The sequence below is a fragment of the Theropithecus gelada genome, chromosome 6, assembly GCF_003255815.1.
Source record: "Theropithecus gelada isolate Dixy chromosome 6, Tgel_1.0, whole genome shotgun sequence".
Lineage (NCBI taxonomy): Eukaryota > Metazoa > Chordata > Mammalia > Primates > Cercopithecidae > Theropithecus > Theropithecus gelada.
The window spans coordinates 72,533,996-72,549,989 of NC_037673.1; the positions used below are offsets into that span (position 1 = coordinate 72,533,996).

The 15,994-nt window shown below is 43.7% G+C and overlaps 1 protein-coding gene and 1 non-coding gene across 3 annotated transcripts; both read right to left on the reverse strand.

Moving 5' to 3' along the window:
* Positions 1–2,822: 2,822 nt before the first annotated feature.
* On the reverse strand, positions 2,823–15,983 carry ZBED3 (zinc finger BED-type containing 3). 2 transcript variants are annotated; one of them, XM_025389370.1, is made up of 3 exons: positions 15,849–15,982; positions 7,711–7,850; positions 2,823–7,026 (listed from the first exon to the last, which is right to left on the reverse strand). In XM_025389370.1, exon 3 carries the CDS (start codon positions 7,007–7,009, stop codon positions 6,314–6,316), a length of 696 nt encoding a protein of 231 aa, XP_025245155.1. In that variant the 5' UTR covers positions 7,010–7,026; positions 7,711–7,850; positions 15,849–15,982; the 3' UTR covers positions 2,823–6,313. The 2 variants fall into 2 exon arrangements, with proteins under 2 accessions (XP_025245155.1, XP_025245157.1); XM_025389372.1 differs by lacking the exon at positions 7,711–7,850 and having other exon boundaries at positions 15,849–15,983.
* Positions 9,500–9,637, reverse strand: LOC112627304. The gene has a single exon (XR_003120143.1). It is a non-coding gene; the product is annotated as a small nucleolar RNA SNORA47 (small nucleolar RNA).
* Positions 15,984–15,994: the final 11 nt, after the last annotated feature.

Consider the following 15,994-nt stretch of genomic DNA (forward strand, 5'->3'; position numbering starts at 1 on the left):
TCCAGAAAGTATTAATCCAAAATCGTTTCTGTTCATTCCAAAGTTTTAAAGCCAAAATTTTAAAGCAAAAATCTGGGTGGAGCGTTTGATGCAGGAAGGATTTGGGGCTTTTTTCTTAATGTTTTCAGACTGTTTCTAAACCAGATCTATTTAGGGGAATCTTACAAACTGTGCTTTCAAAGTCTTTTTAGTCATGTGTTTGAGAGTTCTGGGTATGTAGACAACAACAGACCTCATTGAGGCTGCAGCCCCTTGTTCAATTATGTATCTCCTCTACCTGAGAAGAATAACTGCTTGCTCAGACATCTGGGTTCTATGGTTCTAAATCTGAGCACTAAGTACAGTCATGTATCACTTAAGGATGGGGATATGTTCTGAGAAATGCCTTGGTGGTGATTTCGTCACTGTACAAACATGGTAGAGGTACTCACACAAACCTAGATGGTACAGCCTACTGTACACCTAGGCTATATGGTATACTGATTGCTTCTAGGCTACAAACCTGTACAGAAGTCTGTCGTCTAACACAGTAAGTATTCATATATCAAAACATATCTAAACATAGAAAAGGTACAGTAAAAATAGTATGGTAATCTTACAGGACCACCACTGTATGTGTGGTATGTCATAGACTGAAACTTTAGGTGGTGCATGACTCTACCAAAAAAACAAAAATGAAATTGCATTATGCAGTTCATGACTATACAAAAAAAACCATGCAACAGGAATCAGGTCACTGGAACTGGAAGTGATGGAGAACATGTAAATCAAGTCTTTGGAGGGTGAAGAGCAGACACAGATGGGAAAGTTAATGTGAATGGAGGCAAACAATGTCTGCCTGCTATGTAAGAATGTCTTTTTTTTTTGAGACAAAGTCTTCCTCTACTGCCCAGGCCAGAATTCAGTAGCATGGTCATAGCTCACTGCAGTCTCCACCTCCCAGGCTCAAGCAATCCTTCCACCTCAGCTTCCTGAGTAGCTAGGATGACAAGTGTGTACTAGCACACCTGGCTGAAAATTTTAATTTTTTTGTGGATATGGGGTCTCCCTGTGTTGCCTAGGCTGGTCTTCAACTCCTAGGCTCAAGCGATCCTCCCGCCTTGGCCCTCCCAGTGTGCTGGGATTACAGGCATGAACTACCATGCCCAGCCAAGAACGACTTTTGGAAATTCTTTCTTTAAAAAAAATCACTCTTCATCTATGTTAAAATGCTGTGGTATTTCATTGCCCAGCATGCAGAATACAGGGAGAAGCTGGTGGAATATTATCAAATGTATTTAAACATGTGACAACGTTTTACTTAGCTTCCAATTACTAGTAGACTTCAGAGGGCAGAAGGTTGCCAGCTCATTCATCTGGTCATTACTTATCTTGACCAAAAGCCCACGAGAATATATACTAAAAGAATAAAGCTTTCATTACCATTTAATGTTTTTCCTTAAAGCCTTATTTTAATACTGTGAAACCAGATTTCAGAGAATGTCATAATTAAGATTTTCATAAAAAGAAATATTTAATACTATTTAAACATATAATGACTCCCAGTGCTACCTGAATTCATTCACATCATAAACCAACTAAAATGGGCTTTAATCTCTACGGTGACCATGCTGCCTTTACTTAACCTTAATATACCACTATCAAGACCAATTTATGAGCCACACTAAAATAATTATTGTTTTATTATAATTTCACCTTATTAACCAGAAATGTTAATCTGGTTAATCACCTACCGTATTCACCAGACTCTGAATAATTGGCAGTTCTTTTAAAAAATCAAATGTATCCTGGAAAGAGGGGTATTTGCCAACTCAAGGATGTTTTAAAGAATGTGCTGGGGACTCATGGCCACTCTAAAAGAGGAGTTCCAGAAATGTTGAAGCATTTTGGGAATAACTGTATAGTCTTCCAGGTCTTCTACTTTGAAGAGAAAATGCCTTAGATAGATAGATTTGTATATACCTTTGGGATTCATCAGATTACTTTGTAGTCACAAGTCAGATTGAGTTTTGACTGGCGCAGGTCATTTGGCAACTATTTGATAGAAAAATATTAAATTGTTCTATCGGAAAGAGAATGTCTTGGCAGATCTCTGAGGCTTGTGTGTAGGTGTTCTCAGGAATCCTCCCGGGGAGCCTGCTTTTGTGGGTTCCTTGGGAATGGTTTCAGGTGAGCAGCAGGAGCCCTCAAGGCCGAAGAGGCTGAAATGCGTTAAGTAGGCTGGAGTCAGGTGACGCGCCACAGCCACCATATCCTGACAGTGGACAAGTCACTCTCTGGGACCTATTTTCCTAATCTATCAAATGATGGAGTTGGACTGAACAAGGGCTGCATTTGTTTCTAGGATTTTCTGGAAACGGGGATCATATCCATGCTTTCTTTGGAGATTGTATTTTAACTAAGGAAGCTGAATGCTGAAGGAGAGGAATTTTGTCTACGAACAAAATTTTTTATCATAAAAGTAATTCATACTTTGTGTAAAAAATTACAACAATGCAGAAGTGTATAAACAGAAAGTAAAAACCTCTTCCCTTAACTCAGCACTCAGGTTTATTGTTCTGTATATCCTGAATGGAACATTCAGGCTCGCACTAGCCATCTTTGAGGCAGTAGTTAAGACTCTAAATCTTTTCCTATGTTTTAATGGTTCTTACAGTTGGTGAGATGGAAGAGTAACATTTGTGGAAGTCTTTTTCCTTCTAAAAAGGAAATTCAGATCATCTAGCCCATATAAATCCATATGAAGAAGTTAAGTTCCAATACTTGAAAATAACTTATACTATTACTAGAGTAATATAAAAATTGCAAAAGAGAAAAGAAAATACATTAAAATGTTAATAGCAGTTTTACAGAGGTGACAGGATTTTGAGGTATTATTTTTTCTGTTCTTCCTCGGTTGAGGCAATACATTTTGTGTTACTTGTATAATAAAAAGGATTTACATATCAGAATAGTTGGTTGATTGGCTTCAAACCAAACAGTCCAATAACTGATGCATTAAATCTTTATTGACTAAACAGCTTAAAAATTATTACTGCTATTTCCTTTATTTGTTGTTGTGAATTTTACTCAGAATTAAAGATAAATGATTATATTAGTAATTACAGGAAAACTAGTAAAAATCTTAAAGACATTGAATGGGTTAATGTACTGAGCAGCTATGGAATGCAAGGCACTGTGGGAGTGGGGTGAGTCTACTCCCCGCAAAGGCTCAGGGTCTGGCAGGGGAGGTGAGATAAAAACCCATAGCCATACACTGGCTGGCCTGTCCTGAGGGTTGTGAGACAGAATGCTAGGAGACCAGAGAAGAAAGAAATGTCTCGACATGAGGAGAAATCAAGGAAAGCATGGTTTTAGAAAATGGGTGGGATGTTTTTTGTACCGAGAGACTGAAGAGGCTTTTTAAAGTGGAGGGAAGGCAAACTGTGGCATAAAGATGCCAATACCAGGTCTTATCAGGAAGAACAGAGTCCAATTTGGCTGGAGCATAGGGCATATGTAGGGGAAGGGAGAGGACTGGCACGGGGGCAGAAGGGGACTTGAATGTCAGGTGACAGTCAAAGCTTGCACTCTAATAAGTAGGTGATTGATAGGTGATCTTGGGGACTTTTGAGCAGGAAGAGTGGATAATAAATACTGGCTTAGGACAATCCCTTTGGCTTTGACCAAACTGTGACTCAGGTAAGGGACAGTTGGGGGAGACAAGGATGGGAATATGCATGGTAAATGGGCCCTATGCTTGGCAGGAAGGCAGTGCAATATTTTGTAGAAATAGACTTAGCAGAGCAGGCGCCCAGCATTCAGTGAGACCGCAGTTCAAACCCCATACAGACTCTTAGCTGCTGTATGACTTGAAGCTGTTAGTAACTCCCCTGAACCTGTCTCATCTACAAAATGGGCATAGTAGCACCTATGTCATAGGGTTGCTTCATGGCAGGTAATTATTCTTGTAAAGCATTTAGCACAGCTCTGACGACACATGGTGAATGCTCAGTAAATATTAATGTCACTAATTCCAGTCAATTCCATTAACTGGAATTAATTAGTTGGAGTTAGGAAGGAAACAGGTGTCAGCTGGGTCGACTGAGGGAAGCAGAGATCTCAGGAAGCAGTACATGGTGGTTCGGTAGGAGCATGGCATCTGTGAGGGAGACTGTCTGCAGTGGGATCCCACCTCTACTGCCGGCCAGCTGTGATCTTCTACAGGCTACTTAACCCTTCTAGCTCAGCACAGTGTTACCATGGAGCTGGTGTGAGAGTAAAGTGAGATAATTAATGCATGTTAAGTGTGTCGTATGTGCCTGATACATTGTTAGTGCCCAGTAAATGTTAGTCATCAGGTGAGGGGTGTGATGTGGGGTTGAATAGATTCGCCTCTTCCACTCACAGAGGCAGGATGTGCAAGGAGTGGAGACATGCAGCAAGGGATTGGGCATGAAGGATCAGGCCTGGGGAGAACACTCGGCCTGGAGATATTCAGGAGTCCCTGGCCCAGAGGAGATTACAATTCTGCAGGGAGATGAGCCACGAGTGGAGTATTAGATATAGGCCTAAGGAAGCAATCAGACACTTCCAGAATAAAGGACATTTGCTAAGACAGCTGGCCTGGTTGCTTCACAAAATGTCATGGGAAAATATGTCGGGATTGTTCTAGACTAAAAGTGACTAGAGTTGAAACCAAAAGAATGTATGAACCTTGATGGGACCTGGGTTTTTTTGTTTGTTTGTTTTTTAAAGACAAACATTCTGGAGACAATTGTTGAATACTGATTAAGGGCTCTATATTAGAGGTTATAAAGAAGTTACTGTTTATATTTTTAGGCATGATAATCTTATTGTAATCACGTAGAACAATGTCTTTGTTCTCAGGAAATCTATGTGGAAATACTCAGGGGTGAAATGTCATTTTATGTACACATGCATGGGGTGGGGAGAACAGTAAATCTGGCAAAATGTTAACTATTCAATCCAAGTGGAGAGTACGTATCTGAGTATTCATTGTGCTAGCCTTTCAACTTTTTCTGGATGTGTGGAATTTTTCAATATAAAAAAAGGAAAAAAAAAGAGGCCTGTGAAAAATCTGGGAACCAGTATACAACAGGAAAAGGAATTCTTTGGAGGAAAAACAGGATCCATCTACCAAGAGAGCAATTTCAAGAAGGGAGAGATTAAGCAAAATGGAGGCTGCAAATAGATCATCATATTTGGTCACTGAGAGATTGTGGCGGCTTGGAAATAGTCCACTGTAGCACAGAAAACTGAACCAGAGTGAAGGAATAAAAACTGGGGAGGAAGTATAGGCAGCAAGGACTTGTTGGCCCTTCTGGGTTAAGTCTTTCTTTTCAGTAAGAAAGGGAGACTGAGTATTGATGAGGAAGATCCTGGGGGAAAGGGAGGGACTGAGACAGCGAAAGGGGGAATACTACAGGAGGAAAGACCCAGTAAACATGGGAGAGGAATGGGATGGAAAATGACAGGAAGATGTGGCCTTATGCGAAGGGATGCTTTCCCCTTCAGCCCAGAGGTGAGGACTATGACGACACGTGGGGAAGAAACCCTCTTCCTAGTGACAAGGGGATGAGGTGATGTCTTGCTAAGGTGGCAGATGTGAGGCCTGAAAGTGGACATATGTGCCACACTTGTCGTTAGGTCTGAACCAAGGGAAAGATGGCCGAGGGGAGACAGAGTGCACCTGGTATTGGTTGAATAATATGGGGAGTAAAAAAGGGGGCTCTTTGGGACTGCCCCGATGAGGGCTAGAGATGATGCGGGTCTACAGCAGTCACGGAAACTGGAGGGGACATCCCTCCGACCCTTCAGAACTTGGTGTTGGGCAGATTATGCATTAGAACTCTTTTTTTTTTTGGGTAAAAAGCTTTCTCATTTCCCCGCACCCTCCACCTTGGGCTTTTGGAGGCACATGGTGTGATAAGTCTTTGGTAATAGAATGAAGCGCTCTATCCTTTCAAAGTCACCAGGTTCGGGTTCCCAGCCCTAAGTGGTCATGGCACCAGGGGGTCTGGGTTCACGGGGCTGCTGCAGCTCTCGGGTGTTCCGTGTGCCACCCCATCCCTTGCGTGCATGCCCACGAAAGGCCGCCCAGGCACCCCAGGTGACCCCATGGAAGTGAGTTTTGGTTCTGCTCTGGCTTCGAAGTGCTTCTCAAGCTGAAGCCTTTGGGCGCGGAAGGCCCTACAGTTAGCTGGAGCTTCCAAGTGAGTAGCGGCTGCTTCGGGCCTGGCTTCGGTGCCAGCGGGGGCTGAAGGCGTTGGTCGGAGAAGCGCTGGCCTGGGGTGGGGAAGTGGCCACACCCCTACAGGAGGACCTTTGTGATGACGCAGCTGTCCCTGTCCCCCTCGGGGTCGTCCTTGAGCGGCAGCGCAGTGGGAGCCCAGCCCAAGGCGCCCTCACGGCGGCTCACTTCCCGCAGCCGCGCCTGCAGCGCCTCCCGCTCGGCCTGCAGCTCCCGGCGCGCCAGAGCCGCGGCGCGCTCCTCCTCCTGCAGCGCCCTCCGCCTCCGCTCCAGGGCGCGCTCACCCTGCTCCACGGCCGCCTCACGCCGCTCCAGCTCCCGCTCCCGCCGGCTGCCGCGCACGGCCAGTGCGCCCATCTGTTCCAGCAGGCGGGCCCAGTCGCCCTCGGGGGCCGCAGCAGGGACGGGCGGCGGCGGGCAGGGCGCGGCAGGTGGTGAGCGCCGGGCGCCGCTGCTCTCCAGCTCCCGCCGGTGCGCACTCTTCAGGTGCCTCCACAGCGCCGAGGTCCCTGCGTGGAAGCCCGGGCCGCGGCCCACCTGCTCCCCGCACAGACGGCAGGTGGCCCAGTGGCCCGACGGATGCCCGGGGCGCCCCGGGGCCAGGTGGAAGTAGCCCCAGGCCTCGGAGTATGGCGCCCCCAGGCGGCCGGGAGGCATCGGCGCCGGCCCCAGTCCCGGACACTGACCGCCCCGTGCCGCCGCGTCGTCTAGCCCGCAGGCCTCGTCCATGGTGCAGGCCGGCTCGCCACTCCTCATTCTGCGGCGCCCGCACGCTGGGGAGCAGGGGAAGAATAATAATGAGTGTTAGGATCACGCACACAGCTCCTAGACTACAGTTAGTCTGAGAAGGCATGCCGCCCTCCATTTTCTTACCGATAAAAATCCTATAGTGTGGGTAGGTGTCTAGGTTTCTAGTTAATCTTCAGTATTAAGTGTTGATTCCTCAGGAAAAAAACTGTTAAAAATGTCTAGCCCTTCCTATACTAGGAATCCTCTTTGAAATCAAGTGGATCCCTAGTCAACAAGTATTTCTACTAATAGCGGGAGGCTAAGCTGCTTGAACGGAAAGAACTAGCTAACTCCGTGCAGTGTCTGTGTTAGCTTTAACTAGTCTCTCCTTTCTTAACAATAGCAACAACAATAAAAAAGGTACTGTCTTCAGAATAACAGCGAGGCTTCCTTATGCAGTCTTCTCTGGGTGCTGCACAGCACACTTCAGCAATGAAAAAAGCTTTGGGAATGAAAATTTTGTTGCTTAAACTTCAGGAGTGGAAGAGCCAGTGGTGAACAGCCTTTTAAAAAGCTTTCAACGACTGTATGCTTTTCAAGATAAAAATATGTTTTTGTGATTATAAAAACAATCTACCATGAGAAAATCGGCAGTACTGAAAGCAATGCTTTTAAGATATGCACATTTAGGAAATGGCAATGTCCAAAGCAGCACTCTAAAGTTTTACCTTTAAATTAGACAGTGGGTCATTTCCCAAGGACTCTGGGGTCCCTGTCATTGCCTCAGGGTTTCCAACCATCTCAGGTTCCACGGGTAGAAACAATGCATGCAACACGATTCCTGAGTTCCGAAGAACCATCAGCAGTGCTAGGAGTAAATTCAGAGGACAGGCAGGCCAGTGAAAGAAATGCATTCAAACCACCTTAAAGATAGATACTAGAAATAATGAGCAGCGCCATGCCCTTGTTCACTTTTTCTAACCCTTTCATAGATACCCAAGAAATAAAACAAATAAAATTAGTTTTCTTTATTGTTTGTGCTAACTAAAAGATCCCCTCTACATATTTGCAAGATACAAAGTTTGCTCAATACTTTTAATTAAGGAAGAAAAAGAAATAAAAGTAATAATGTCTTGCTTTGTTCAACACAAAATCTGTTAAAAGGATCCAAACATAATGCAATGACTGTCACCGCAGTCTTTTTTATTAGGAAAATAATTCACCACTGCAATAACCTATTAAAGAAAAGGGAATACAAAAAAAGGCAAAGTTTATTCCTTAGGAAATAAGTTCACAAAGGACCAAATGTGTGATTCTAGATAAATTTGCTTTGAAAGTTGAAAAACAATAAGAAGAAAACACATGAAAGACTTCTTGAGCTCTTCTGAGAACTTATTTCAGGGAGAAAAGGGCAAGGTGAGACCCAGGCACAGTGAGATCAATGCTGCTCATGCTGTCAGATTTTGAACCAGCAGCCATGGACATGACAAAGTTCCAGAATCCTTCTTGTTAAACACAACTGGAAAAAACTGAAGACAAAGATGAGAATAGGAAAAATAAGCTGCTATAGTAACAGAAGCATTTAGTGTAAACTATGAATTCAGTTGCTAATAGTCTTGTTAGAGATGCACAGTACTTTTCTAAACCTAAGTATTATTTTTCCCACCAAGCAAGTCCACTCCGGATCAGGTATGACATTTAACATACCTCATTTTTTAAAAAAGATAACAGATCTGCCAGAATCATCAAAAAAGACAAGTACCATGCATCTTCTAACAAGGAAATGGCTATTTACATGTCTTCTGATATACAGGCATTGATTTAAATATGGTCACTCACGATAAAGACCAATTAGCATAAAAAATCTTTAGAAATTAAAGGCTACATTTTCCCCCAAGAGATTTATTACATTGCTAAAGTCTCAAAAGTGGGGAAAGTAGGATGAGGAGTTACAGACCACCTTCAAGAATGGTATTTTTGTGGCCAGTAAATATTATGGTTATGTAACATTATGGTTGCTAAACAGAGTAAGATGTAAGGGTTATAAACATTTTTTTAATTATCTAACTTGACTTAGAATTTTTTCTATACTTTTTTCTTTTTTAAAATTTCTATTTCCTTCTATATTGAATCTGATATTTCCCGAGGTCCTTTTTTATTACTGGACAAACACAAAAGTGGACAGAGTATTAAAAGGGATGTAAACGTTTCTTACAACATCAAGAGTATTGCTTTGCATTCTGATATGCTTGAGCTAAAGCTTGGAAACTGCACATAAACCCGCAGATTGTCTTACTTGTGCCAAAGTCTGAGAGTCATCCTTACTGATGTGGCCCTAATAGAGCCAGAGGTGACCGATTATTGTCATGCTTTTTACCTCTCCGGGTTTCTTTAAAAACTGGAATGCCCAGAGGGCGTGTTGCACAGGTGAATGCCATCTGTTAGGAGTTAAAGTGGGCACAAGGTGAGAAGCACTGACTTTGACGTCTTAATCCTTTTGACCTAGTAGAAGCCTCACAAATGTCGGCCAGCACAGCGCTGCCCCTCCGAGGGTGGCAGGGGGACATCCTCTGCCTGGGCAGCCCTTCGATTTTGGAGGTCGTAACCGGTGGAAGGCAGCATGGGGCAGAACTGCCTCACCTTCTCAGTCCTCCACACCATGCGGCTATATTCTAGCTCAATACAATCCTCAGTCTCAGTATCTATCGTAACAGCCTGGTTAGCTCTGCTAAACAACCCGAGTGCATTTCAGCTGCCCCTGCAATGTGGAGGGGGAGAAAGCTCTTCAGACACTTCAGCCACAACCATCACACACAAAGGGCTCTTCAGACTGACAATAAAAAGACAAAGAGCCCGATAGAAAAACAGACGAGAAATATGAGTAGGCAAATGACCTAACAGCAAACTCAAATAGCCAGGAAATTTGTGAAAAGGTGCACAACATCATTTATATTCATGGAAATGCTATTAAAGTAGCAGGAAGGTATCATTTTACATCCATCACACCAAGAAACATTAAGAGGTCTAACAGCCAAAGTTACAAGGGAGGTAGAGAAAACGCACACATTCCTCAATTACTAGTGAAGATGGGATGGATTTTAGGAAAGCATTCTGGCCACTCCTTCCCTCCCTCCCTCCCTCCCTCCCTTCCTTCCCTCCTTCCCAGGGTCTTGCTCTGTCACCTAGGCTGGAGTGCAGTGGCACAATCATGGCTCACTGTAAACCTCTGCTTCCTGGGCTCAAGAAGCGATCCTCCCACCTCAGCAACCAAAGTAGCTGGGACTACAGGTGCATGCCACCATGCTTGGCTAATTTTTGTATTTTTTGGTAGAGACGGGGTTTATGTTACCCAGGCTGGTCTTTCTTGAACTCCTGGCTCAAGTGATCCGCCTGCCTCAGCCTCCCAAAGTGCTGGGATTACAGTCATGAGCATATCCAATGAGAATGCATATCATTAATTCTGTGGTTAGCTAATAAGAAGAAAATGAAAAGTAAGAGCTCCCTCAATTTTTCCTTGAACATTTTTTTTTTTAAACTAACACAAAGGTGCCAATGAATTTGAGTATTTTGCTTACATCCATCCACTCCATCCAACTCTCATTCAAATGCTCATTGTGCACCTGCTAAGGTCAGGTGCGTGCTTTCTGCCAAGCATTCCAAGAGGAATGTCACGAAGTCTCTGCTCGCAGGAAGCGTACCATCTGGTGAGGAAAGAGATGCTTCCAACAATAATTCTGATACCTGTGTGATAGGGCCGGCTGCAGTTTCTATATTAATTAAAAACAGAGGCTGGGCTCGGTGGCTCACGCCTATAATCCCAACACTTTGGAAGGCCCAAGCAGGTGGATCACCTGAGGTCAGGAGTTCAAGAGCAGCTTGGCCAACATGGTGAAACCTTTTCTCTACTAAAAATACAAAAATTAGCTGGGCGTGGTGGCGGGTGCCTATATTCCCAGCTACTCGAGAGGCTAAGGTAGGAGAATTGCTTGAACCCGGGAGGTGGAGGTTGCAATGAGCCGAGATAGCACCATTGCATTCCAGTCTGGGTGACAAGAGCGAAACTCTGTCTCGGGAAAAAAAAAAAAAGATATAACCTGAGATTCTACTCCTGGAGGTCTCTTCTGTAGAACTAACAGCACCAATAAACACAGTCTTGTGTCAGGATGTTCATTACAGAATCATGTAGGGTGACAAGAAACTGGAAGCAAGGGAATGCCTGCCACCAGGAAAATGGCTGAGTATATAACATATGTTTATATCAGGGAATATTATATAGCAATTAAAGAGGAATAGCATGAAGTTCTGTTCAATGTCTTAGAAGGATATCTGGAGGAACTGTTCAGGGAGAAAAGAGATGCAGAAGAGTGTATAATATGATCCCACTATTATTAAGTAATACACATATCTGTATAGGCAATATACAGATACAGATGAAGAAAAATAAAGGAGATACTATGGGTTGAGGCAATGGTAACTGATGCGAAAGAAGGGAGAAGGGGAAGAGGTAAACACAACAGCAAAAGCAATAAGATGCTAAGAAAGCATGCATGTGATCACGTGTATACATTTAGGGAAAGTGTGTATATCACAGGATCTCTACAAAAATAAAAAATAACTTTACAAAACAACCCCTGGGGCAGGGTGCGGTGGCTCACACCTGTAATCCCAGCCCTTTGGGAGGCCGAGGCAGGTGGATCACCTGAGGTCAGGAGTTCAGAAGACCAGCCTGGCCAACATGGTGAAATCCCATCTCTACGAAAAATAGAAAAAATTAGCTGGGCGTGGTGGTGCATGCCTGTAATCCCAGCTACTCCGGAGGCTGAGGCAGGAGAATCGCTTGAACCTGGGAGGCGGAGGTTGCGGTGAGCCGAGATTGCACGATTGCACTCCAGCCTGGGCAACAAGAGCGAAACCCTATCTCAGAAAAACAAAAAACAAAAAACAAAAAAAACAACCCTTGGCTCCTCAGGCGTGTGAGCTCAGGCAGGGCCAGCCCAGCCTTAACTGTGGAGGCTGGTGGGACAGTCCCATGGGGAAGCCCACTGCTGTGCCGCCTGGAGGAGGAAACCCAGCGTGTGGGGCAGCTCATTGTCACGTGATTTGCTGTGCTCTGCAGAAGGAGATTCTGTATGCACACCCAGGACGTCATGGAAGAGGAGCTCATCCCATTCATCTCCCTGGCACAGAGTAGACACTTGGGGGATGCTGCGTTAAATGAAATGAACCTGACTCTGTTTCTTTAGCCCCGGCTCACCCGAGTCCCAATCTTCCCATCTGTCAAGAGAAATAAGATTATTTGCCTCTAAACAGGTGGCTGAGATCAGACAGTGCAAATGATGTCACTGTTGGACTCTCAGGTGTTATATAAATTCAAGGCATGAACAAAAAAGAAACTACCGTTATTTACTACTCAGACGCATCCACGTTAAGATTTTAGTGGTTAAAACGCAATTATTTTTCCATCTGACATTATGTTATTGAACAAAGTAAGTAGTCTAAGTTGGGGGAATCCCCTTGGGAGTTGAGTACAAAGAGCAAATAAAAAAGAGTAACAGATCTAAGACCCTTACCCCTTAAATTTATTTTCACTTCCTAAACTGACCTTCATGCGAAATAGGTTGCTTATCACTAAGGTAAAATAAGATAATGAGGAGGTTTAATTAGCCAAAGCCCTGTGATATGCATTTCTTCCTTATCAAATACCTAATGAGAATGCATATCATTAATTCTGTGGTTAGCTAATAAGAAGAAAATGAAAAGTAACAGCTCCCTTAATTTTTCCTTGAATTTTTTTTTTAAACTAACACAAAGGTGCCAATGAATTTGAGTATTTTGCTTACATCCATCCACTCCATCCAACTCTCATTCAAATGCTCATTGTGCACCTGCTAAGGTCAGGTGCGTGCTTTCTGCCAAGCATTCCAAGAGGAACGTCACATAGTCTCTGCCCTCAGGAAGCGTATCCTCTGGTTGGGAAAGATGCTTCCAACAATAATTCTGATACCTGTGTGATACGGTTTGGCTGTGTCCCCACCCAAATCTCATCTTGAATTGTACTCCCGTAATTCCCACATGTTGTGGGAGGGAACTGGTGGGAGATAATTGAATCATGGGCGCGGTTTCTCCCATACTGTTCTCGTGCTAATGAACAAATCTCATGAGATCGGATGGTTTTATAAACAAGAAGCCCTTTTCGCTTGACCCTCATTCTAGCTCATGCCGCAGTCAGCTAGGGAGTGCCTTTCGCCTTCCGCCATGGCTGTTAGGCCTCCCTAGCCACGTGGAACTTTAAGTCCATTAAACCTCTTTCTTTTATAAATTGCCCAGTCTTGGGTATGTCTTTATCAGCAGCGCGAAAACAGACTACCAACAGACTGGTAAAGGTGAAATCAATGCTCGCTCCTTTGGGTGAATTCCATTACATCATCTCCACTGGGGAAGGGGTGGGCGTGGGCAGCTCCTGGGAGCTGATGTCTTAGGGACCCTAACACAGAAGTTCATGCAGTTCAGCATCCCTTCCCCTCCCATGCCCCACAGGGCACAACTGCATTGTCATCCACCACCAAAACACATTACCCTTAGTACTCGACTCTAATAAAGTTCCAGTTCCTCAGTTGTATAATGAGGCTTCCAAGCTCCTATTTTAAAAGAAAGTTTCTTGAAGCTAAATAAAAGCACTACTAACATGAAATTAACAGTGGAAATCTCTGAATGCAATTTCAGGGTGAAAAAAACTGAAAAGACAAATGCAGATTTTAGATATTTCAAGGAAAGAGAGAGAGTAGTGTTGCTGGTACCATGCCTCTGCACTTGCTGTAGCTGAGTTTCATTTGAGTATCCATTATTTGGAAGGAGTTCTTAAATCTAAGCCTGTGGAAGACAATAAATTCACATTAATTATCTCTCCATTTGACTCAATTTCTGAAGAGGTTCTATCCTGATACACTATCAGATTCAATCCCAGATTCCTCGGTATGATGTCCCTGAATACCAGTATAAAGAATAAAGGAAGAAATCAAAACCTGGATGAATAATCTGTATAAATATGGGCATATACACAAGGTATGACTGTAATATTGACAGTCATCCTATAAAGCACCCACAAAAGTTAATTGTATTATTTTATACTTATGCTTGTGCACATAAAAAAATATTTGACAGGCTAAAGGCCAAAGAACCAGGCACTGTTCTCAAAAGGACATAGTAATTAATTACACTTCTATTTGTCCTTTCATACTCAAGGCTACTCACTGTAGCTGGGTTAACCAGGCAGAGTTTAAACCAATATATGTTGGTTGAGCCTGGATCTTAGATGAGAAATTCACACTCATGTGAAATTCACACAGACTTATGTGGAAACACTAAAAACATTTACTTCATCCACCAGTGATTTTAATCAAAGTAGAACAAAATAATTAATACAAGTAATTAGAGTTGACAACTGAAGTGTCAAGAAAACCACAGTTCATCTGTTATCCGTCCATCTCTGTTGAAATATTAATTTACTGCCATATATTAATCTATTTATAAACAGATCCAGACAATTAGAAAAATTAGTCTGGAATCACCAGGCTGAAGGCTTAGCTGAAGTTAAAAGACAAGTAAAAATGCCTCCTAACTGTAAAACCTGAGTTGGGGAATAAATGGTAAAATGTGTAAAAGTTTAGAAAAAGGTTATATGTGGACTGTAAAAAATACACTGGACTCACAGGTAATTATGTGGTGAATCAGAGATGTTTCTTAAATGTCATAAGCCAAACTCTTAGATATTTCTACCATTAGCTAAAAGGCAGAAAAGCACTCTATTAATGCACTTTTTAAAATGAAAATTGTGACATGCTCTGCCCTTAAAGTGGACCTTTATTTCAGGCCTGCATTACTTTGCTTAATAGATATGGTCCTAAAGATTAAGGTGGTGATCCATTTTATCTTGTAAAAATGCATAATTTAATCTGAGTTATAGGAATTTAAAGCCACCCTACTTTAAAGGCCTTTGTGACTCAAAGATTTTTTAATTTAATTTTTAGATTGAGAACTACCTGGCTTGGGCTTTTGGTCTTTTTATAATATATATCGCTGTCTACTTTTTTAAATTCTTGGCTGCCTCAAGCTATTCTTGCCTCCAAAAGCTGTCATCATAATATATGAATAAAAAGAGCAGAAAATAATTACCCTAATTAGGTTAATGTATTAAGTTGTTTCTACAGCAGTTTCTCTTAAACACCTTATCTTTGTACTCTTGGCTAATTAGAAATTCGACTAGTGGTAAGTATTTATTTTTTCCTTCAAGGGGATTTTTGCTTTGGTAAACCTCGGACATTTGGTTAGTGCAACAAATCACAGAAACTGCTCCAGCGGACTCCGAAAGGAGCGGAAAATTCTTTTGTTTGGGGGCCACGAGGGGTGGGGGAGGGGTGGGGATTCTGGTGTAAGCTTTTGGCTTGCATTCACTTTCTCCCTCCGAAAGTGGGCGACACCAAGTAAGTCCCAATTACAGAAAGAACCCACTGCAGGGCGCCCAGCCGCTTGCCCAGTAAAAAGACTGTAATCAGACAACTTTAATAAAGGGAGAGGAGAGTGGCAACGAATTTCCACATTCCGAACAAGCCTGTCGAAAGCGGAGTGTAGGGAAGGAGCAAGAATGAGGTACTGGAAGATGGTGAGCGGGGCCTTGCAGCAGAATCCCGGGCCCACCTGCCTTCTCACAATCGCGACAGCCGGCCCGGGGAAGGGCAGCCCAGCGAAGGGCACGCCCCGCGCTGGTGCCAGGGAGGCCAGCGGGGGCGTCCGCGGTCGCTGCTCACCCGCGCTCCCCGCTGCCCGGCCCGGCCCGCCTCGCCCACCGAGTCTCGAAGCCCACACTCACCCCATTACCCGCGAAACGCTGCCGGAGCCGGCGGCTGGTCGGGAGTCGGGGATGGTAGATCCCCCTCCAGGCGCCTAGCTGACATTTTGTCCCGGACGGAAAACCTCCGCGCTTCGCACTTAAAGACACAGCGCTCCATTCACACG

Coding starts and splice junctions, on each gene's coding strand:
- ZBED3 (XM_025389372.1), bottom strand. CDS start 7,009: ATGAGGAGTGGCGAGCCGGCCTGCACCATGGACGAGGCCTGCGGGCTA.